This window comes from Triturus cristatus, chromosome 4_2 (genome assembly GCF_964204655.1).
Source record: "Triturus cristatus chromosome 4_2, aTriCri1.1, whole genome shotgun sequence".
Taxonomy (NCBI): Eukaryota; Metazoa; Chordata; class Amphibia; order Caudata; family Salamandridae; genus Triturus; species Triturus cristatus.
Window position 1 is genome coordinate 11528458 of NC_140586.1, and position 23472 is coordinate 11551929.

Sequence of the window (23472 nt, forward strand, 5' to 3'; positions counted from 1 at the left end):
TAGCAATCTTCATAAGGTTCCCAACTGTAATTACTATTGTTCAAAAGATGGCTGTTCCAGGAGTATACACAGTAATGTATGAGTGAATGTAGCTTGAACTGTACAGAGAAGTGCAACATTGAACAAAATGCAAATCACCATTACTTAAGTTGCTGGATCCAACTCAATTTTGAGCATGAACTGCAGATGAGGTCTCATAAGAAACCGTTGGGACCAGCATTATTAATCATCGGCAAGTTCAATCTTACATCTGTCACACAGATCTATCATCAACTTTGGGCCTTTTTCCTTCCTCACCAGGCCTAATTCTCACTCTAGGACTTCTGTATACTGCCACTGATTTGAATGAACTGTGAGGTCTGAGAGGGTGTGAGAGGGATATCGGTTGTGTGCTGCCATACTGTAGTAGCTGCAAACTGTCAAATCAGTGTGTGTATGGCTAAGCAGCATATGATTGTATCCCCGTAACAACACAGAACACTATTGTAAGTTGACTCAAACTCTACCCTCTCATTCTCTCTCGCTCTAAAAACCTCCCCCCTCACTCACTCTCTCCTCTCTCTCTCTCTCACACGTTCACACACTTTATCTCTCGCTCTCTTTACTTATTGCTAGGGCCGTATTGGCCCTAGCGGGCACTGGGCATTTACCCAGTGGGCCGCCTGGGTGGGGGCTGGTTTTAGACCCCTGGGGGGGACGTTTTTGTTACTGTAGGCCGGTTTTGCAGCATAGCTGCAATACTGGTCCCCAGCAACAAAAGAGGCACAAAGGTTTCCACTAGCGCACCCCCTGCACCTCTCTCCCCCCTGGGGCAGGCCGAGTTCTTTGCCAGGGCCGGTTTTGGTTCCCCGTCCAGCCCTGCTTATTGCACCTCACTTCTTGAAAGCAGTTCAATGAAGTATGTAGGTGTTCTTTGTATAGAGAACCTTTTTACACAGCCCTCCCTTTTAGCACATACATGTTTTTGCAACAGCAAATAGCCAGGGTTGTAGGAAGCTGGCTCTATATATAGTATGCCACTAGGTGGTTATACCAGGCACAGAGTTCAGGGGATCCCTAGAAGTGTACAGGGCTTAATGAAAATTCCAAAGTGCTCTGTTAGTGGTAGTGTGGATGAGCAGCATAAGGCCCAACACAGAGGAGTGTAAGACATTTATTGCAAAACATTGAGCAAAAATGGACACACAACTCAAAAAGGAGATCCACACCAATTTTAGAAAAAGAAGCTTTGTTTGTGCCTTATTTTATGACCAAGATATTCGCAATAAGGTAAGTTAATTTTTAAATAAAAATACTTTTCACTTTCAAAAGTTGACACAAAATAATTTCTGAACAGTTCATTGTTATCCTATGGGGAAAACAAGTGTGTGGTTAAACAGGTAAGTATCACGCTTTACAGTTCCAGGCTTTGGGACCAAAGGTCAGTAAGAGGCAATGGTCAGGTGAGTACCAAAACTGAACCACCAGCGGCACAGGGGCGGCCGGGTGCAGATGTCAAAATCGAAGTTCGGCCGAATGCGTTTTAATGGCGACTGGGAGTGCTCGAAGCTACACTGCTTGCAGGTAAGTAAATCAGTTGCAAGAGCCAAGCTTTGGGGGGTTAGATCAAGCACAGGGGGGGCACAAAGCAACACCAAACCTACACCACCATCCGCTCAGGGGCGGCTTGGTGGAGGATGCAAATTCAGCATCAGGCTCCCAATTCTCTTCAATGGGGAGTCTGTTGCTAGGAAACAGGCCGAAGGCGTTGCACCAGAGGTTTCAAGAGGGAGACTGGTGACAGCAGAGGTAAGTTGAGATGTAGGGGGTTGTAGGATCATTGTCGGTTCAGCTTACCTAGGCCCAGGGTCTTCGGGTGCAGAGGTGCCTTGCGACATCGGAGTCTTATTACCAGAACTAGACACGGTCAGGGGGAGTCCCTGGATTCACACAGCAGGCTCTGCCATAGAGATCAGGAGAGGTCAGACAATGCTAGACTTGAGGTCAGAATCGCTGGGAAGACTTCACTGCACAGGTGATCCATTCCAACTCGGGCAGTGAGAGTTGGGTGCAGAGTGGGCAGGAATTGCAGTTCCAGTTTGGAGTAGATTTCTTCTGGATAAGTCCACTGTCCACGGGAGATTGGTGTCTTTTTCGAAGGCAGCAGTCCTCCCAAGGTTTTCAGAGTTCGCTGGCTGCAAGACAGGTCATGTTTTTGTCGCAGATTCTTCAGAGCTGGAGACAGACCGGTAGAGCTGGAGCCAAGGTAGTCGTCGTCTTCTGGCTTCTCTTAGGCCATCACAGATCTAGTTTTTAGGTCTGAGGAGCCACCTAAATACTAAATTTAGGAACGTTTTAGGGGAGTAGCAGGTAGAGCCAATGGGCACCCTCAATTATGCCACCCTCCTGTGGGAGGGGGCACAGACTTAGGCCTAATTGGAGGGTCTCCCTATCTTCAACATGGCAGGACTGCTTCACTTTGCCTCCCCCACCTTAGAAGTGGAGTTGGCCGAGGTGGGCACACCTCCTATTCTAGATCTTCCAGCCTGGGGGTGTAAACCGGGGGCTGCCATCTGCTTCTTGCAGTATAGGCTGGGCATAGCATTACAAAGGCGGCAGGCCTTTGAAGTTTCCCTTTCGTGCACTGGCCAATCCTTGGGGAGGAGGTGTGACACGTAAACCTAGTATGTGCATTGTTTCTGGTCCCAGAGAGCAGAGGCTCTCCACCCAGGGGTCCAGAAACATGTCTGTGTGTGGCATGCTGCCTACAGCCAGTCAGTGACCACACAAGGGTCGGTGGGTTTTCAGGAGCCAACTCAAAGGGGCACTCTGAGTACCTGGTTTAATGCATCTCACACTAGCATCAGTGTGGCTTTATTACAAGGAGTTGTTTTGTACCAAATACTCATAGTTTTAGTGAAGCCATTATGGTGCTGGGGAACCTGAGTCGTCAAGTTCACAGCCCATGTACTCTCTATGGCTTCCCGGGCTCTTACAATATTAAGGAATACTGTAGGGGCACATCTGCTAATGCAGATATGCCAACACCTATATAGGTCTCCCTACTTTTGGGCTGGTAAGCCTGCTAGAGGGGTGACTTACCTATATCTTGGCCAGTGCTAGTTGGCATGGCACACAAACAGTGCACAATGTCGACTTTGTTGTTTTGTCTGCACCAGGCCATGCCTGTTGCAGTGGCAGTCTGTATAGCCTAGGTGAGGGGACCCTCTTCAGTCCTGATGCCCTAGGTACCCATGTACCTTTTACTAGGGACTTACAGGGGGCCTGACGGGCCAATTGTGGATCAGTTTTAGGGAAAGTACCCTACAGTCAAAGTTGCATCAAAAGCCAGGCAAAAAAACCCACATATTCTCACACAGGAACTGCAGCTTATTTCCTGTCTACTGGATATACTTCCTGTTGAATTCCACTTGTATGTACACTGTGGTGCAAGACTGGCCTCTTGCAAATTAAGTACTTCTTTATCTAGATGTGGTTAGCATCACAGTAGAGTGCAGAACAGTTCAATTTGCTGTGATTAAGGAAAGAGGGTATTCTTGTATTATCAATACACACAAAAACATAGCAGAACTCGAAAGACTGCGGCAATAAAGTGGTAGTTGTACAACCTGTTCTTTCTACTGTAGTCCTCTGACTTTGGGTAATTGCTTATGTTGATCTTCAGATAGAATAAGTAACATGTTGTCTTTAAAATTGTCGTGGGGTTTCTGAGGCTGATATCATCATAGCCCATGAAAGAAGTGGGCTTCCATGTTATGTGCTGCCAAATCTCCACCTGGAGCACAGTTAGCTTAATACTGAAAGGAAGTTTAAACAACTTGAAAAATGATCATCTTTTTTGACATAGCCTGAATCATTCAAAGCATCCCTGCTATGATTTACCTAAATGAACCCAAAGAGCCAAGCAAATATTTGTTTATCGAGACAAGGGAGGGAAAAACAGAAAAAAATAATAATAAAAGAAGAAAGCAGGAGCTTGCAAAAGCGTGACATAAAGGGGCAGGGGATGCCTGATACTGAATTAAAAAGCATGAATGAAGTTTAAACTGCTCAGCCTTGATGTTCAGCATGCCAACATTTAATTGCACTGGCCATGGGCTTCTGAGCAGAGTTTTGGCCACCATCACTCATTCTTTGACAAATTAAGCACTGTTTGGAAATCTGTAACTGTGCCATACTATCAGCTTTATTATTTTTGTCTTACGATGGATCCAGTGACTCACGTCATAGAGTGGCTTTCTGCATGTTTATGTTGTTATATGTTAGTTGCAACCCAAATACATTAGTGCTAAGTTTGAAAAGACGAATAGCTGAGTAGTTCTGTCTAGAGATCAAACCTGTATAGGTAGGATAACACAAAAAGAACATGAGTATTTGTTTGACAGCTGTCCTATCCTGCAGTTTTCATCATTATGTGCAATCCGTGTTAGTCATCTTTTTTGTGTTTTTATTTAGGGTCTTACTGGTCGCCCTGGTGATGCTGGACCTCAAGGAAAAGTTGGCCCCACTGTAAGTAGAGCATTTTCTCTAATTTTTCAGTGTACACAAGTGTAGGAACTGCAATAGACATCAAATAAAAACAAAATTTGATCTGGTTCAAGCAACGTATTGTTTTATAAATATAACGTTGAAATATATACAGAGGGAACCATCTCACAATTCTTTGGGTTTATTTAAAATAAGGATACCAGAAGACTGTACAAAGATATTAAAGAAACACAAATTACCTCCTAGACATTGCCTCTTTTTAACAGATATTACAGAAAACAACACTAACCAATGTGTAAACAATTAAACGCACAGACATTCAACTCATCCTTAGTCTGCTTCACAAGCGCTCAATGCAGCTTGTAGAAAGTATTTGCATTGGCTTTTCAGTCCTTCATGTAGTATAAAATATTAATCATTGGAGGGAAAATCAGTGATCCTAGTTTAGAAATCATTGACTTTGTTGACATTTATACCAGGGTGCTGCTGGTGAAGACGGTCGTCCAGGCCCCCCCGGCCCACAGGGTGCTCGTGGACAGCCTGGTGTCATGGGGTTCCCAGGTCCGAAAGGTGCCAATGTGAGTATATGCTTACTTCCAGCCAAAATTAATGCTATGTACTTCGTCATTCACAGTGATTGAAAAGGTAAGGCAGCTTTTTAGAAAGAAAATATGAAAGAGAAAAGATAGCAATTTTTAACATTATAAATAAATCAGTTCCGAATACGTAGATATTCAGGACATAATTGTGTAATTATGGAGACATTAATTCCATTCATATTCCATGCCACCTCTAGGGCAATTAGGTATTGAGGCTATCCTCATCAGCATATTCATCAGAGGGTGACATATTATTATGGAAATATCACTGCAGACATACTTAATCAGATTAATGAGACAGCTACACAATAATGAGGTACTGAGGTATTCCCCCTGACTACAAGTTCATCTTTATTATCAATTCACTGATCCTGCAGACACTATTGTTTAGTGGACTCTCCATGGGAAATGAGAGCAAACTCTCAGGGCCTGCTTCAAAGAATGCTCTTGTAAGAGGCCAAGCTTTTGTCAATAGAGTGGTTCTTTTACAATGACATATCATTTACATGATCAAAGGAGACATTGGCCCTGCACAAAAAGGTTTTACCAACAATGATTTCAGGTATTTACATTTGGGTGGGCAGGAGGAAGTGTGCTGGCATGGAACTTCATGGCATGGAAAAGAGAGGTATATCAGATAACTTGTACTATAATGAGGTACCCCTTTCCAGAACCCAGATGGCATTTCCAAGTTAGCTTGTACTTAAAATCTCAAAACTGTGAAAAAAAATCCACCGAGGTCATTCAAGACTCTTACATTAGTTAAAGGATATAATGAAGAATCAGCATTATATATAATTTATATATGGTAAGAAAAAAATTGTATCTTTTCATGAAAGTGAAGTGGACAAATCAGTAGCTGGCTCACATTAGATTTGGTAAACCTAGGAAGCATTCAAAATGAAATGTGATCTCAAACCACTTGTCAAACGTGGGTAATTAGAGGCTGTATACTAAAGAAGCCAAAGAGAGACATTTCCTCCCACCTGTACCTCCCCAGGAACCTGCAGGCATCTTGTTTAGGCTTATAATCAGGAGAGGCTATGCCATTGTTTTGGCTACTGCCTCGAACTTGTATCACTAGAAAACACAGGTATGATTTGAAAACGGCCATATTATTGTCTGATTGAACGCTACTTGACCAGCACTGTGGTGACCTGAGATTCAAGATTGTATCCATCTGTGTTACGAAGAACACTATTAGACAAAAAGGGATAATCAATTCAAATGATCCATGGAGTACGGGGTTTGGTTTGACGCACACCACAGAACCCCACATTTATTTTAATGGAGATGGAACATGCATTTCTACGCTGCTAGGAATCCTGTGAACCCCACTTTTGTCTTGGACAGTCATCTTCTTATCATTGCTCTACTGGATAAAAAGGTGAGAAAGTATGACTGAGACTAAGAAGCCGCTCACACTTTCATAGCTCACGCATATCGAGGAGCTTTTTTTCTTTTTTAATGGTTGCAGTGACTCACAAAGAGAGTGGACATTCACAAGCTCTCATAGATTTCCCAGAACTATTACAGCTAGGTGTTGGGCAGTCAGAGGTTGCCTCGTCAAGACATACCATAGGCACAACATGTACATTATTGTAGGACATTGTTTCATATCAAGTGTAAGAAGGAACGAAAGAGTATTTCATGCAGTTCTTCCACCACAGTTTGTGGTAAATATTGGCTTTAAACACTGCTAGGTCTTCCATTGTCCACATAAGACTCCTGTAAATATCTGTGTATCCCTCCCCCCTAACTGTCATGGTGTTTTCTACAATAGTTCTGTTTAGTATATGATGACTTGAAGATGCAGTGTACGGCATGGAGAGTTAAACGGTGCAAGGTCTAGTGATTTTTTACATAAGGATCCTGACAATTGACATCTTCTTGGCACAGAGAATATTCTAGCATGAGATCAGTAAATATGTCCCATAGCACCACAAAAATAGCAACTTCAATAAGTAGCTTCACCATTGTAGATGACTAAGCACAGTGCACATGTTTTTTTAAATATTAGTATTGTGTTTTGACAGTCATTAAAGCATTAATTGCAACAATCTTACCTTTGAGGCTCCTTGCTAGGTGTCCTCATCTTACAACATTGCATTTAGGGCCCCAATCAGTACTTTTTCTGTTTTCTAGCTGCCAATCTGATGGGGTGTTTTTATTTTTTATACTGGAGTGGTGCAACACTCTATTTGTCTTCATGAAGGAAGGGTCAATAGTGTATACATTTTTTGCTGTTAAGATTTCTGCCTATATTTTACTAAGCACTTGCCATCTTCTTTCAAGGGTGAGCCCGGTAAAGGTGGTGAGAAGGGATTGCCTGGAGCACCTGGTCTGAGGGTAAGGAAATGTATCTTTGTTCTTCCTCTGCAAAAATCAAGTTATACAAATTTAAAAGTTTCACTCTCTTGAATTATATTATACTCCCAAACTGAGGCAAATCGTTTTTTAAATTTACATGAGACATAAAACATGCACAGTACTATACGGAACTGTTCAATAATTTTCAAGGATTCACTTTATTATATGTCACTGTTCAGTAATGTTGTTACTTGTCCACTCTTCAATTATTTCTGGAGAGACAGAGTGCTACACAATGATATTGCATACATTTAATTTTATAATTTCTAGGGATACATGTGGTTTAATGTTACTGTTCATTTAGTTTTTGGAGGCCGATATTGCCACATAAAACTGAAATTCCAGGCCTATTTCTAAAGACCTATATTTAGTTATTTCCCTGGCAGTTAATCCACTTTGCCCACAGTGGTGACTTAATTATTTCATTCACATATTTTAAAATGCGTAGATCAGAATTTGCTATGGGAAGTCTATTTTTGCACAGACAGCGTTACTGTCACTGGTCATTTTTGCCCTCAGTTTCAGGAGCCACACATTATTTTTGCACTTTGTTTCCACAAACTTTAAAATAAATTGTGTATGCACTTTTTCTTCAGGGTTTGTCTGGTAAAGATGGTGAGACAGGTGCACAAGGTCCATCTGGCCCAGCTGTAAGTATCAGTTGAATTTATTACTTTATTCCATATGAAGAATTCCATTGTAGTCTTTATTACTGATTATAACTGTAAGAAACGCTGTATTTCTCTGCAGAGTTGAATAACATTTTATTATTCCTTTAAACCATTTTTATTAAGTAAATAGAATTAATACACAGTAGTGCTTTTTCTGCTGTTGTCTCTCACACAGTCCTTGTTAGCTACCAGGATACAGTATCTTCTAAATGTCAGACTTGGTGAATAAAACTATTTTTTATTATTGTTATAATAGGTTTGTTATATTTTAGATTTGGGGCACTGGATGTAAAACATTTAATTAGAGGGGAGTTTGATGTTTATCAAGAGTTTCCAATACTTATAGTTTATTGATCTCACACTAACACTGTGGAGTGTAACTGCTTGAATGACCTGTTATACACATGTGGAACTCCACCAGGATACCATAACCGAGGTATGACTAACCATGCGCTTGGCTGTTTATTGTTGCCACTGTCCTCGGAAACATGCTAGGAATGTGTTCAACTTAGAGAAGGTTTCTGTGTTCATTATTCCAAAGCATTGTGGGTGAGATGTTTATTTGAGATTTCTATTTGACACCACATGTGTTTATGGCCACTCTAGGAGGAGTGAATTATGAGTTCTTGAGTCTTAAGGATTATTTCTAGAACTTGTTTTTGGTGCTAAAGAAGTTTTAAAGTTGGACTCACCATTGTTTTTGTTTTTTCCTTCAGGGCCCTGCTGGTGAAAGAGGAGAACAAGGTCCACCTGGTCCCAATGGTTTCCAGGTATGTGGAAGTGTAGCAAGGAAAGGGGTGCAGGCCATCGAGGGATCTGTAATTTGACACACACGATCTGTACATACCGTAAATTATACAACTTGAATTGATGGCTGAACATACACAGAATACACACACAAAACACACACACACACACACACATATATATATATACACACCATTTGCTATTGTATACCATTAACTATTTAATATTACTGTATACCATTGACTATTTACTATAAAATTTGCTGTTAAATTGCATCAAGTGAATAATACATGCTTACTCAGATCAGTGTATGCTGGATTGCTATGAATGATAAGCCCCCTGATGGTGGCCACTGAATAATGTATACATTGAACTATAATGCATCAGAAGTGTGTGGATGTTGGGAATGGTGTAAAATTATTAGTCATGTACCATTGATCACCATAATGCAATGCATATCTAGAACTCTGCATTGTCCATGCAGAACAGGAAATGTTAATGTCTGGTACTGCATATTAAATTCATCTCTAATTGAAATGTATGTGTTCTGCTTTCAGGGGCTTCCTGGCCCTCCAGGTCCTCCAGGTGAAGGTGGCAAACCAGGTGACCAGGTGAATAATACAGCCACCATGTGATATGAAGGTCTGCGCATGCGTTTGAGAGTAGAACCTCCAATAGGGTCGAATTTCAATATCATTTGTAGGGCCAAGAGTTTATTCAGTCTGTTGGATTTCTATGTTGGGGCGCGAAATATATAGGTAAAACAAGATACACAAATCCCTAATCAATGTGCTCAACATATATAGCTACAAAACACCTAGAATATAGTTTAAAGATTTGCAAATGCCACCTCTTGAGGACAGATGAAGTCTCAGTACTATGTGAATGGGCTGTCTAGATTTCCACACAGTATGGGATGCTAATAGTATTGCTAACACAGGCGAGACATACAGGGCATTTGTAGTGGCAATTTTGTTTATTTACATAGAAAGATATTTCCCAACTTGCATGGCGACATCTTATGACACCTTCTACCAGCATATGTACATAACAGTATCCTTCACCTTCCACTGTTGGTGGTAGTATGTACACTAATCAGGGGCCAATTATGTTTCCATTTATAATGTACCAGTTGTATAGTAATATACTTTGTACAGATAGGATGTGGCCATTGTACTTTTTTTTTTAAACAATTTGCCTAACATACATTATAGCCCTTTCTCTGTGACTACTATATATCATGTGTGTACAGTGTGCACTATTTTATGGTGTGTATATTAAGCGTGTACAATTATCTTGTTTGTATTTAACAGGGTGTCCCCGGTGAGGCTGGAACCCCAGGTCTTGTTGGTCCAAGAGTAAGTATATTAAGTGTTCTTGACAAATATACATTATATCAGTAGATGAGAAAACACTCATAAACAATATCAGCCTAAGAAATAACGAAATGATTTGGTGGAATTAAATTTGTAGGGAAGATGCGTTTAAGAATATAGTCCAAAACAACAGTGGTTTCCAAGAAGTATAGTATAAGAAATTCAAACCAAGCAAGCCTTCTCCAGCTATGCTGCTATGTCATGAAAATCCACAACAGGCACAAACTCTTCTCACAGGTTTCAGCAAAGAGTTCGAGATACTTCTCTTAAAAATACCCCTTATTACAGAATCAAAAATATTTTCCTCTCTGATGTAGCTTCCTCCATGGCCTACCCTAAATCACCGCAGCCAATGGACCATCAACCTATTCATTTTTATTCCCCCTCTCTCTCAGCTTTACTCTCCCTGTTTCAATGACTTCCCCTTTTCTTTCTTTACCTGATGCATTATCCTTCTCTCACTACTGTACAGCGCCCTGTTGCTTTGTAGCTGATTCATGACATCAGCTAACTATACATATCATTTCTTTATAAGTACTTTTAGACAGATTAAACGTTTTTTTCCACCATTGTCCATGACACTGACTACTTTTCTTTCCATTTTTGTATGTATTTTATTGGCTGAAGCAAGCAACTCCATAGTTCTCATTGACTGATTGCATGCAACAAAATGAGCGTATTCGAGGGAAAAGTCAAAGGTGATTTGTGAATATTCCAATTGTCTGACACTGTCTTATTTATTCTGGATTGACTCTATGTTTCTTTTATTGCAAAGGGTGAACGTGGCTTCCCAGGTGAACGTGGCTCTTCCGGTCCTCAGGGTCTCCAAGGTCCTCGTGGTCTTCCTGGAACACCTGGCACTGATGGTCCCAAGGTATGTTTCAATATCAACGAACAGCATCCTGCAAAGTACCAAACAACAACAAGACCTAGTCTTACAGATAGCACTGTGTACATTGCAATCAAAAACAGAGTGCTGAGAGCGGCACAACCTAAAGCAGAATATTACCCATTCAACTACATGCTGCCACTGAGAAAAATTAGAAAGGGCCCAGCGCATGAAGATTTAATAATCTAAAATGAAGACCGTTCTTTTAAATGTGCAGTTCTCTAAGAAGGAGCACGAGTACTTGCCCAGTCTTTTCTTGTGGAAAAAGCATTGCTTTCAGAAGGCCAACTCCTTATGGTAGGGGCGTAGCTCTTACAAAAGTCTGTGCAAGGATCAATGTGCTAAGAACAACACTTCTCGAAGAGCACCCTTTATAAGAGGTGATACACACAGGAAGCGCTTTGCTTTTAGGACAACTACTTTTAGAAAGTGTACTGCTTGTGGAAGGAGCACTGTACTAAAAAGTGGCACTACTTGTGGCAAGGACACTGCTCTGAAAAGGATGTCTCCATTGGAAGAAGCACTGCTCTTAGAAATGGCACTTATTATGGTATACACTCTACTCTTAATAAATTACTGGCGCTGGAAAGAGCTCTGCTTGTGCAAGAGCTTTTCTTGATAGGGGAACTCTGATCTTAGAAGAAGCACTTCTTGTGGAAGGTGCGCTGATTGTGAAAGGGGCAATAAATGAAGCAAGAGGCCTGCTTGAGAAAGGAACGCTGCTCTTAGCAGGAAAACTGCTTTAGAGTGTCAGTGCTTTTTGGTAGAGAAATTGCTGGTGGAAGGAACAAAGTTCCTTCAATGAACATAGCATTGCTCAAAGGAGTTCTTCCTCTAGAAAGAACACTTTCAGGTTCTTAAGTCCTAGACGAAGCGCTACATGTGGCTGGAGTACCACTTTAGAAGAACAGTGAGTTTCGAAGAAGTACTGTTTGCATGAAGAGCTTTCTTCTTAAAAGTAGTATACATATGGTCATGGTTTTTGTAGATCATCGTTATGTTCACTCCTTGCTAAGGCTCGTTAATCCTTCATGCATCATTTAACCCAACCAGTGATTTAACCAAGTCTATTTCTTTGCTTTAGGGTGCAACTGGTCCATCTGGGCCCAATGGTGCACAGGGTCCACCTGGCCTGCAAGGAATGCCTGGCGAAAGAGGAACATCTGGTATTCCTGGACCCAAGGGAGACAGGGTAAGTAAGATATTCATAAATATCAAGACCATAACAAGATGCAAATTGCAATAAATTACCATTTGCATTGCGGTACAAAGCATATGAACAAGTGGCATGCAGAGGCCCAAGTGCTGCATCCTTGTAGTGACAGAAGAACAGCCCAGATATCTGGCCGAGATCAGCTGTGAGTAGCTTAATTGTAAGTAAACCACTTCTGATGGTAATAGTAAAAATCTTCATCATAAGCAACAGAAGATGCTATAGGTTGAGAGTATTACATTCCATGCCATGTGCATTCTCCATCAATCAATCGTCAAGCCAGTGGCATAACGCAAATTATTGCAGAAGTATTTATATATCTAAAAGTATTTAATAGTTTTGCGGTATATGTATCAATTTACTCAAATTAAAATACTAATTATTATATTTACATAAATACAATGTAAAATGTTTCATTAAATCTATTTCCAAATAATAGAATGAATTCAAAGTTGAACTTTTTATGGGGATGAAAAAGAAAACTCTCAACAAAATGTTTGACATCTTATATCCCTATGAGTCAAACAATGTGGCGCATATATCCCTGATGTCACCCAGAGTCACATAAAAATTTCATTTTCAGGAGTATTTTCGAATGTATTCCAAAATTACACTACTATAATTATTTTTGCTTCCCTTATCCCATCAAGGAGCACAATCGGCTAGAGGAATTAGGCACAAATGCTGCTTGAGTATGCTTTAAATGAAGGCACCTGGTTAATTTTTCCAAAATATCAGGAAAGGCCCCCTTCAAGTATCTATCAGTATAATACCCAGTCTACTCAAGATCTTTAGATGGCCTGCTTTTCAATGAGTCAATTCAATTAATCTATTCCATCAATGCCAGGGGACCCAGTAGTTGGATGTTAAGAAGTATGATAGACAGGGTTTAGGCAGTAATGTTGTGTTGTGTGGGAGTCATTCAACGTGGTTGCACAGGTACCCAAACCCAACAGCACTGCAAGGTGATACTAATGGTAATACAACACTGTACACATCTTTCTGAACATAACATAACAGCATAACATATCATAACATTGTAACATAAAGTAATGTATTGTAACATAATGTAACAAAACACAACATTAAAAAAAGAACATACTTCGCATCAGTATGCGTTATCCAGTTGTTTACAATCACTCTTTAGAGCAGTGGGTTCACAGTTCAAACTTTAATCAATTGGCCACTGAAGACTCATCTGGTTCATTGATACTATACCCAACATTTGGTACATCTTGTAATTTGGAAAATGATTAACTGAGTATGGAATTTATTTTTTATGATGTGTAGCTCTTTGCTATCTCATCATTTTGATCCATATGGTATTGCAGTCATAGTTTTCTGTTATACATTTCCATTAAAGCATCAAGACTCCAAACGTCTTACTAAAAATCACAAGAGTTTTTTTGTATCTATGTAAACGTGTGTTTTCTATTGGAGTATAAGGTAACTGCTAGGTGAACAACTGAGGAAGTATCCCTGAACCTGCTCTTCTATTTTAGGGCATTGTTATGTTTCCTTTTCTGCTAACACTCGGCATAAATAGAAGCCAATTTAAGAAGGAAAATACAAGCCATAGCTCTTCAGTGTAAGTTAGTAAGATAATACAAGAGAAGAAGCCACAGATAGTTTATTTTCCTTCTTGCATTGATGAATGTGTTACTTGTCGTTCTCTCATTTAATCTACATGTATCTAATGACCTGCTAGAAGTTACATATTTTTCAACATTTAGCAAAAATGATGTTCCATTTTCTTCCACAGGGTGACGTAGGTGAGAAAGGCCCAGAAGGTGCTTCTGGCAAAGATGGTGGAAGAGTAAGTACTGGAGAGGATTAACTTAGTCCCAACTAGTTGCACGAACTGCTGCCCCACAACATTGCAAGGCCATCTCAGTGTAGTGAGAGAATATGTAACAAAGCCTGAGCTGCAATAGACACAATGTGCTGCAATATTAGCTCATGTACGCTGTGGGACTGGGAAAGTTTCAGGCTCCAGTGAACAACTTCTCTGCTCGCACTCACAGACGCCCACCTTCACATTGTGCACACCCATCCAAAGTACCATTTACTGTAACATAGTGATGTGGCAAATCTCATTGTGTACATTCTGTAGAGACCCTACTGCACACACATGCTAGTGATGTGACAACCCTGGAAATGCAACTCTCTTTGCCACCGACCGCAAATCTCATTGTGTACATTCTGTAGAGGCCCTACTGCATCTACCTCCTAGTGGTTTGACTACCCTGGAAAGGCAACTCTCTCTTCCATCCACTTATGTTGTGAATAACCTGGCCATTAAGTTCCCCTCACACTAGTGATGCAAATATCTCCTTATGAAATAAATAATTGTAATCACTTGTCTAGGCACCTCTAAGTGGCAGCCTTTCACATTAGTAATTTACCCCCACCCCCCATTGTTTGCTACTGTCAGAAAGGTGCAGTGCAATTTTAATTCACGAAGTTGCAAATACCTTTCATGTGCAAAAACTGTTATGTGTTTTTTTTAATTATCAAGTTTTTGATTAATATGCATGAAAAGGACTGTTTGTCTTACTTGAAATATTGCATCTTTGAAGTATACTAATGATTTGTTATTGTTACCCAGGGTCTGACTGGACCAATTGGCCCTCCTGGCCCTTCTGGCCCCAATGGTGAAAAGGTAAGAACCATATACGTACAGTTATACTGTCACATGATTTATTATGATTTTGCATCAGGGTTACATCACTTTTGTGGCGTAGCCCAAAAGCAAAATGATTTTTGCTATTCCCTTCTTTCTTTCTTTTTTTGGTATTTAAAAAGCCATGCATAGTCATTTATCGTGGCTTTCCGTGGTTTAGTAAATACAAAGTAACGCAATGCCGTGCTTGGCACAGCCTTGCATTACCTTGCATTCAGAAGGCGTTCCATAGTGGAGCATGGGATGAATGGGTAACATTAAGGAGAACTGCTCCAACAAGATGGTATTGCTAAAGGTCTGTCAAATAGTCACCTTGACATGAGTAAATCTGCCTCATTCATATTAACTTTTGAAAGATACTTCTATTGTAAAATATTGCATTCTCGTCATGGGCTATGTCATTAAAGAGACAAATGGTGATGTAAAAGTCACCATAGTGGTAAAGAATGGTTGCTGACCGCTAAAAAGGTTGTATGTCAGAATATGATTGGCAAAAATATCATCTGACATAAATATTGTGTCCAAAATATTGTTTACAAAGATATCATCCCACTCGATGTTAATTTCACATTATTATGTCCGATGGGGCGATATTTTTGTAAAAGATATTTATAACACACTATTTTTGCCAGATGATATGTTCTGGTACGATACCACAAAAAATTTAGAACCTTTCAACATCTTCTCCTACAATCTACATTACCTAACACCCTAAATTCTGTCCCTCTTCATGTACTCTCAAGTAGTATCCTGCAGCTAGAAAGCAATGCCCCTCCTCACTACAAATCCATTGAACACATAATTCTTCCAAGTTGGTTAATATTCAGATTTCATTTGACTGGTATGGAAACTGCAAACGGAGGAGTGAAGATCACTGGAAGACATGGATCCATTTTCCTACAGAGATATAATTCTCAGCCATTTCGATTGCGTACATTTATCAGAAACCCACAGGAGTACCATATTCTTGTTGTGCAACATATTGAAAGCTAATTTTTATATAATATCAATATTATGTAAAAATTTACTTTTAATATGTTGCACATTAACTTTTAATATGTTGCCAAATTAAATGACTGCTCCAAAGTAGACATGAAGGCAACTATGAGTGTTCATGTTTCCAGTCTGAACGTCATCATAACCCACAGGATCAAAACAAATGCACAAAGCAAAGAGTGCCCTCTATTTCAATGAGTTTGACACTGCAGGACTTTGAGTATGCGGGTGAATCAAGCAGCGTCCGTTTGTTGGCTCAGTCTGAATGCACCATTGATCTGTCTCACCATAAAGGAGCAGCTTGTGATGAGTTCTGTTGAAGAATGGAAACAGCCTGCTAAGTGTAAGGCCATATTATTGCAGTCTTCAGACATCCCGTTTTTTAATTTATGTATTACTCTATTCACCATTTCTGTCCTTGGAATTGATGGAAGCTATGTCTCATGTTTTGTTTTGTCTGTCTTTTTCAGGGTGAATCTGGTCCTCCTGGCCCTGTTGGAGCTGTTGGTGCTCGTGGCGCTCCTGTAAGTCCCTTAGCATTACATTTAAAACATTTTAAATAAATACTCTGTATGGACTTCAGATGTGTCAGTCGGAAGTGGTCACTTGTATTCTTATTTTTCCAGAAAAGGGTTGCCTCATTATTTACTGCTCACTCGCAGGTTTTTACATTGTTCTGCCCCGCTTTGTCAGTCCAAGAGCCTTTGGATCAAATCATCTATTAGCCTGTCTGCCCCATCTCCATGGTTGTTTGTCATTCCACCTGTCTATGTATCTGTCTGTTTAATAACCTGATTATTGCTGTCTGTTGCATCAGTTTGCTGCTGTTTACCACTGTCCTTTCTACAGCTAGCAATCCAATTTTTAATTGGTTTATAACAGCTCACAATCATGCATGGTCAAAGAGAGTAAATCACATTAATAGATGGAAGTTGATTTACTTTCTGAATCAAACTAGCAGATTTATTTAAATAGTAAGTATAAATCCAATGCCATATATGATGCATTTGTATGACTGTCTATCTGTCTATCTATCTATCTATCTATCTATCTATCTATCTATCTATCTATCTATCTATCTATCTATCTATCTATCTATCTATCTATCTATCTATCTATCTATCTATCTATCTATCTGTCTGTCTGTCTGTCTGTCTGTCTGTCTGTCTGTCTGTCTGTCTGTCTGTCTGTCTGTCTGTCCGTCTATCTACTAAAAAAGCCAAAGGCTACAGGGACATTATAGTTACATTGATGGTTTGCCCACACAAAGCCATAGAAATTCATCAGTTATAGTTATACTTATAGTCATACTTATGTTAAGAAACTTTAACTCACAGCCTAAAGTTACTTTACAGTATAACTACTGAACAGATTTACCGCAACACACAAAAAGCATAATCTGCCAAATTTGGGGCCTCGTTTATGGGTGATTGGCATAGGGCAGTGCAGCAAGAGCCCAACGTCAAAGTGAAAGGACAGGAGTTCTCTATATTTATCTAACACCGTGAATTCCTGTCCTTTCCCCCAGTACTGGTGCCGGTTCGGCAACCTAGCGCCAACGCAGGCACCCTTGCACCATCGTGCAAGGTTGCCTTTGTTGTTGGCAGGATTAGTTTTTGTGCCGGTTGGGGCACTTTCCTGCACAAAAACAACCCTGGGAGGCGTTTTCATGTGTTTGGTGTAATTCCGTTCAGCGGTTCGGGCTGTAGCCGTGTCTAAAACGTACAAAATCCTGGTACGGGCGAACGCAAGGTAAGTGGTTTTCGTTTTTTAAATTTAAGTTTACCTCTTCATCATCTGTCGACCCCCCCAAGGCCCCACCGCTCTTACCTGCACAGGCTGTGCCTGCCCAATGGCCCTGATCCATTCGATCCAATAAGCTCCAATCTTTCCTGGTCGACAAACTCGAACCTGCAACTCCACTGTAGCAGTTCAGACAGCATATATATAAGTTTCCAGGAGTCCATCAAAGCTGCCAAACTCCCGTATGGGTGCTCGGTACGTGAGGATGGACTCACAATATATTCACATCAACTCCAGAACGAAGAACACAGGCACTCACAGGATCAGATATCCAATTTTAGTTGCAAGAGGCAGGCAAACGCGTTTTGGCAGAAATGCCTTTATCAATGCATGTAAGCCCTGAGTGAATACCAATGAGAAAGTTACTTTTGTACTTAGCCCATAGCGCTTCCATTGGATGACAGAAGTGAACACTAAAAGGACTGCTGCTGTCTATATTATATACAATCCCTGCACCGACCATATTTGCATGTAGCAAATGCCATTAATTCAAGTGGTAGTGACTAAGTTTCCCCGGAGAGTATAGTACCAGGAATTAAAATGTACCATTAGCCTTCTATACGCTGCCTTAGGGAAAAAACTGTACAATTATAATTTACAAGCAAACACGCAAAATGGCCTAATAAATTGCAGTCTGCTAAATTATGCCCTGTATGGGCCGTCACACATCCAAAGCAGCTGTTCTTTGCATAACTCTGTAAATGCAAAGTCTTGCATAGCGTGTCACTCCATCAAATTAAAACACTTTGAAATATGCCCCCTCGCTACAACTGCAGGCAGCCTGAAACTGAAATTCGATTAGAGTCCATTCCAAAATCTCTGACCTTTCAAGGCTTCCTGAACCGCTACAGTGGAGTTGCCGGCTCAAATTCGTCGACTGGGAAGGTTGGAGATTATTGAATCAAACGGATCAGGGCCACTGGGTGATGTAGTTGGTATATACAGTACAATGCCAGAACGTGGAGCAACACTTTGCCTATTCAAAATAAATCGACATTACATAAAGAAAAATGTAGGCATGTCAGCCATTTCAAAAAAGTAACTTTCAATAAATGAAGATGTTTGCTCTCATTGTTACATGTAGAAGCCACAGAAAACAAGACATATTATTCCAGCTGCGTTTCCAATAGCATATAATGCATAATATTTTAGTGTTTATGTTCTAAAAGGGTACAGGCTTCTGTATGTGTGCCCAGTACTTAATTTGTAAAAATAAATACATGTAGGTGTCCAAACTATTTCTTAAAAGACTTTCCCCGGTTCTGCTCAATATCTGGGTTACATTATACCAGGGCTACCTTGTCTTGATTTCACCCCATTCTCCTTTCTTCCACTGCCCTACACCTCTTGTATATGTTTCTCATCTTTGCAGGTTCTTTTTTATCCCTGCTCTTTCTTTTTGCCACTTTTTCCTATCATCCTTCTCCTTTTTCCAAAAGAGGAGTCCCGGTGACCACTACCTGCCAAAATGAAGCTCCAATTTTTTGTCCTGTTGTAGTGCTGACTGCAAGCTTAGAACTTTACACATATTAATTTCCAACCATATGTATTTCTAGTACCTTCTGATGGTGTGCTTAATAGATAATAGCCCATGTCTTCTACTTATACTTATTACATAAAATATATTTCATATTATTGTTGGCCATTATTGTTAACCTATGTACTTTCTGTTGTAGGGTGATCGCGGTGAGTCCGGTGCACCTGGTCCTGCTGGCTTTGCTGGTCCACCTGTGAGTAATCAATCATTATCTTCACATACATTTTGAACTTTATGAAGTTTGTTTATATGCTTGAAGACCATTGCTGTTATCTTTTTAAAGAGCAGACAGTACTGTGTTACAGTCTCTAGCAGTTAAGATATGCTTTTTATTTATGTTTTTCTGATAGTTCTAAGTAAGTAAGGTCAAAGCGCCTCTTCATACAGTTTAGCTGGAGAGTGGATGTGGATGGTTGTATTAGCAATATGTCTGTTCTTTCAGTTCTAATGGAAGGTTTTACCTGTGTAGCTCTTGTTTTGTGTTGTCTGTTTTCTTCAGCTACCTTCTAAATAATGGATCTGTTTAGCTTATAGGAAAAATGGTGCCTGTCTGCTGTGCATCCATTCACTTTTTCTTGTTGTGCAGGGTGCTGATGGCCAACCTGGAATCAAAGGAGAACAAGGCGAGTCTGGTCAGAAGGGAGATGCTGGTGCCCCAGGTCCCCAGGGTCCATCAGGAGCTCCTGGACCACAGGTTGGTAAAATGCACATCTGGCCACTTTCAACCCCATTAAGTATTCGACAAAGAGAAGGTACAAATGAAAAATATTAAATGGGCAACTTCCTAAAAAAACAGACGAGGTTTCACTACAAAATCACCATTCTGCCTCTACAACAAAGCCCTTGAACATTTTCTAACAGTGAGGCCAAAGGGGCGTGAAATCTACCTGAAACACAAGTAGTGACCATTGACAGTGGTATCCTTCACTATGCCTATCCTCTTGCCTGAAAAGAGGAATCCTGATGATACCATCATAGTGTAACTGAGGCGAGTGCATATTGCAAAGAGAAGATAAGCATTTCTTATAACTGCCCACTCACTCTACCTTGTAACCAATGTATTTCCTAATACAGATTTTAAGTAGTAATTAGACAGTCAGTCAGTCATATTCCTTTATTGCATAATTAATTAAAACCCTTACCATATATGTACAAATAAGCTAAAAAAAGCAAATTGTATAATAAAGAAAATTCTATACAAAATGATAGTCATGAGCATAGACTATCTCAAGGATATAGCGCATTTGGAGGCTGAATTGAAATAAATGCCATGAACATTTGGGAATCATAAACAGAGCCATTGGTTAACGTACCAGCTTATTACTGTGCAATATAATTAAACTGTGCAAACAGTGCATATAGTCTAGAACACGAGCATAGACAATCTCAAGGATATATTGCAAGTGGAGGCCGAATTTGGGTAAATGCCATAAAAGTTTGGGAATCGTAAACAGACTCAGTGGCAAAATGGCAGCTCATTACTGTCCAAATTAACTTAGCTGTGCAAGCAGTGCATATAGACTGAATACCATAAAGCAAATAGTTGTCTAATAGTGTACTGAAAGGGAATCTATAAGAAACATAAAAATGGGTGGGTCATTACTAAGCAGGTAACTTAAATATGCAGGTAATGCAAAGTCTAAAACCATTAAAAAAGTGCTTTGCCCGAACACATATTAAAAAAGCAACCATAAAAGCATTACAATTCACTAATTTGGTGTTTTAGTAGGAGCTGTAATCAGTCTTGTTGGTGTCTTTAAGCAATTCTTGTAGCAGACCGATGTATTTGCCAAATTTTGCCAGGTCACACAGCTCCACTATGTTAAAAACTAAATTTGTTGACTCTTTGCAGGTTAGTATCCTGGGTGTTAAGAACAGTGGTTTGAACAGGGTGCAACAGGCGTTCAATAGTGCAGGGCAACTACACAGAAGGTGGTTAAACATTTCCTTTTTGTAACCACAAAGTTTGCACTTAACTATCATGGAAAGGGTGTGCCATTTAGGGCTCATATCTTAAGCTGTAGGCACATCAACCTTGCAGCCATGATTTGTTTTAGACATATCTTTCTGACCGAACAATGGAGGTATGGCTGTGGACTTAGACAAGGCAGGTGGTGAGTAGCGTAAGATGTAGCCACTGCTTAAAATACCGGCATACACCTTAATTTTGCCAAATCAGTTAATATTGACTGTGATGTTATCTGTCTTTTCAGGATCACTTTAGCACAGACATGTCTATTTGGAGAGTGTCCACTGATTTATTTAAATAATTCGACCAAGGACTCTTCTTTTGTATACAGATGTGTTGAAGAACTGATTTCAAGGTGTTAGATGGGACCTTGATAATTTTATAGTGATATGTTGAAAAGGTACCCATTTTAGACCACTTTTGAGCCTTCAATCCAAGTTCTAATCTGATAATGCAATCTCTTGTATAATGTGGCAGCCTGAAAATCCTCTTATATGCTTGAAGTTGCAATGTATCCAATATTTTAATTAGGTTTGGTTATGTGAGAATTATCATTTGGGTAATGTCAACCCCACCCCTCAAATTGTCAATACAATTGGGATTGGTGTTTTCCCAGTGCAAAGTTTTCAAAGTATTCAAGATAAAGTTCCTCAGAATTGGGAATTGCAAAGGGAATCAGTGTATGTGCACTGATTTCTACATGTCTTTTTTCTCTGAGAACTTTTTGCTGCAAACATGTTTCACCAGGCGTTGGGGGAAAACAATTCAGCAGTGCTGTGTTACTAAGCAGGTTATATATATTCCTGATTCTGTCGAAAACTCATGTTTATGATTGGAATCAGGATTACTGCAATTCTTTGAATGAAGGCCTGGAAATTCTTATTTGATCTAAAGTTCACTAAGAGAATGGACATAACTAATCCAGTTATTCTAGATGTCAACATTTCTCCTGTTCTAATGTATGTACATTAGCTATATAAGTAGAGCCTTGCGATATATTCCCAATAGCAGCCTTTCTCTGTGTTGCGCTCTCTTCTGTTCAAGTATAACCTTTTCCTGCACATGTTACATAAATGGCCTTCTCCTCCTCTGCCTTCAGTGTCCACTTGACACTCAGAAATGATATCCATTGTGAACCTTTGAGAAAGTGGAATGATTCTGTTAACAAACTAAACATACTCAAACTGGATGTCAAATCCCTATATTTACATGCTCACTGTGTTCCTTTTTTACAGGGTCCAACTGGCGTGAATGGTCCCAAAGGAGCTCGTGGTGCACAGGGACCACCTGTAAGTATTGCCTGTTCATTAACACTCTCATTTAGGAACAGGGAGATAGACAATCCACAGGTGCCTAACATCAGTGTTCTCCACCAGGAAATTTATGAGGACCTGTTACAAAGTATGATATTACTGTAATGCTCAGCAGACAATTATTCACACTTGCCTATTAAACATATGACAACTGCTATCACTTATACAATAATGCCTTGTGTGACACTGGCCCCTTTATGAAAATAGTGCAAATAAGATGGAATTAAGTGTAGGTATGATAAGTGGATAAAGATGTTGCTACCGTTTTTTATATAAAACGTGTTCCTGAACTGCACAGTGGAGATATGTTGTTTATGCAGCAACATCATCTTAAAGTAGATTAAATAAATGATCATTGTACACTATTTATAAACGGAATTTCGATAGAGTTAAATTGGTAGCTGACATCTGATGTCTCAAAAGGATTTGACATACGATGACAGACTCATTATTTAGAGCAGATAATTTAATTCAATGAATGATAGAGGGACATGTTCTCGTCACAAAAGAATAGCTTATGTGCAAAGCAGACATTGTGCTGCTAGATTCATAGTAGGGGCAGTGAGCTCCTCCAGTTATCCTGAGATGTGCCTGAGAAAGGACGCCTAAATCACAACTCACGATTGTACTAGGTGAACTGTAGAGGTGCATAAAAAAAATGTATATATTGCTGGTAAACATAAATTAGCCGGATGGAGGTCTCTGGTTTGTATAAGGTGTTTGCTTCTGTTTCTTCTCTGCTGGTTGTTTACTTGCATCTATATCTCCAAGTTTATAATGTAGAAATGCTTTTATTTCCCGATTTAAGGCCTGTTGCT

The 23472-nt window shown here is 39.9% G+C and overlaps 1 protein-coding gene across 2 annotated transcripts in view; it reads left to right on the forward strand.

The window, feature by feature from the left end:
• Nucleotides 1-23472, forward strand: part of COL2A1 (collagen type II alpha 1 chain) — a 112951-nt gene that overhangs the window by 62030 nt on the left and 27449 nt on the right. For both annotated transcript variants that reach the window (XM_085600236.1, XM_085600237.1), the window contains 15 exons: nucleotides 4456-4509; nucleotides 4968-5066; nucleotides 7383-7436; nucleotides 8054-8107; nucleotides 8845-8898; nucleotides 9433-9486; nucleotides 10189-10233; nucleotides 11027-11125; nucleotides 12225-12332; nucleotides 14116-14169; nucleotides 14962-15015; nucleotides 16503-16556; nucleotides 19512-19565; nucleotides 19959-20066; nucleotides 22577-22630. In XM_085600236.1, the coding sequence (XP_085456362.1) occupies nucleotides 4456-4509; nucleotides 4968-5066; nucleotides 7383-7436; nucleotides 8054-8107; nucleotides 8845-8898; nucleotides 9433-9486; nucleotides 10189-10233; nucleotides 11027-11125; nucleotides 12225-12332; nucleotides 14116-14169; nucleotides 14962-15015; nucleotides 16503-16556; nucleotides 19512-19565; nucleotides 19959-20066; nucleotides 22577-22630 (999 nt within the window). The remainder of the gene's footprint in view (nucleotides 1-4455; nucleotides 4510-4967; nucleotides 5067-7382; nucleotides 7437-8053; nucleotides 8108-8844; nucleotides 8899-9432; nucleotides 9487-10188; nucleotides 10234-11026; nucleotides 11126-12224; nucleotides 12333-14115; nucleotides 14170-14961; nucleotides 15016-16502; nucleotides 16557-19511; nucleotides 19566-19958; nucleotides 20067-22576; nucleotides 22631-23472) is intronic.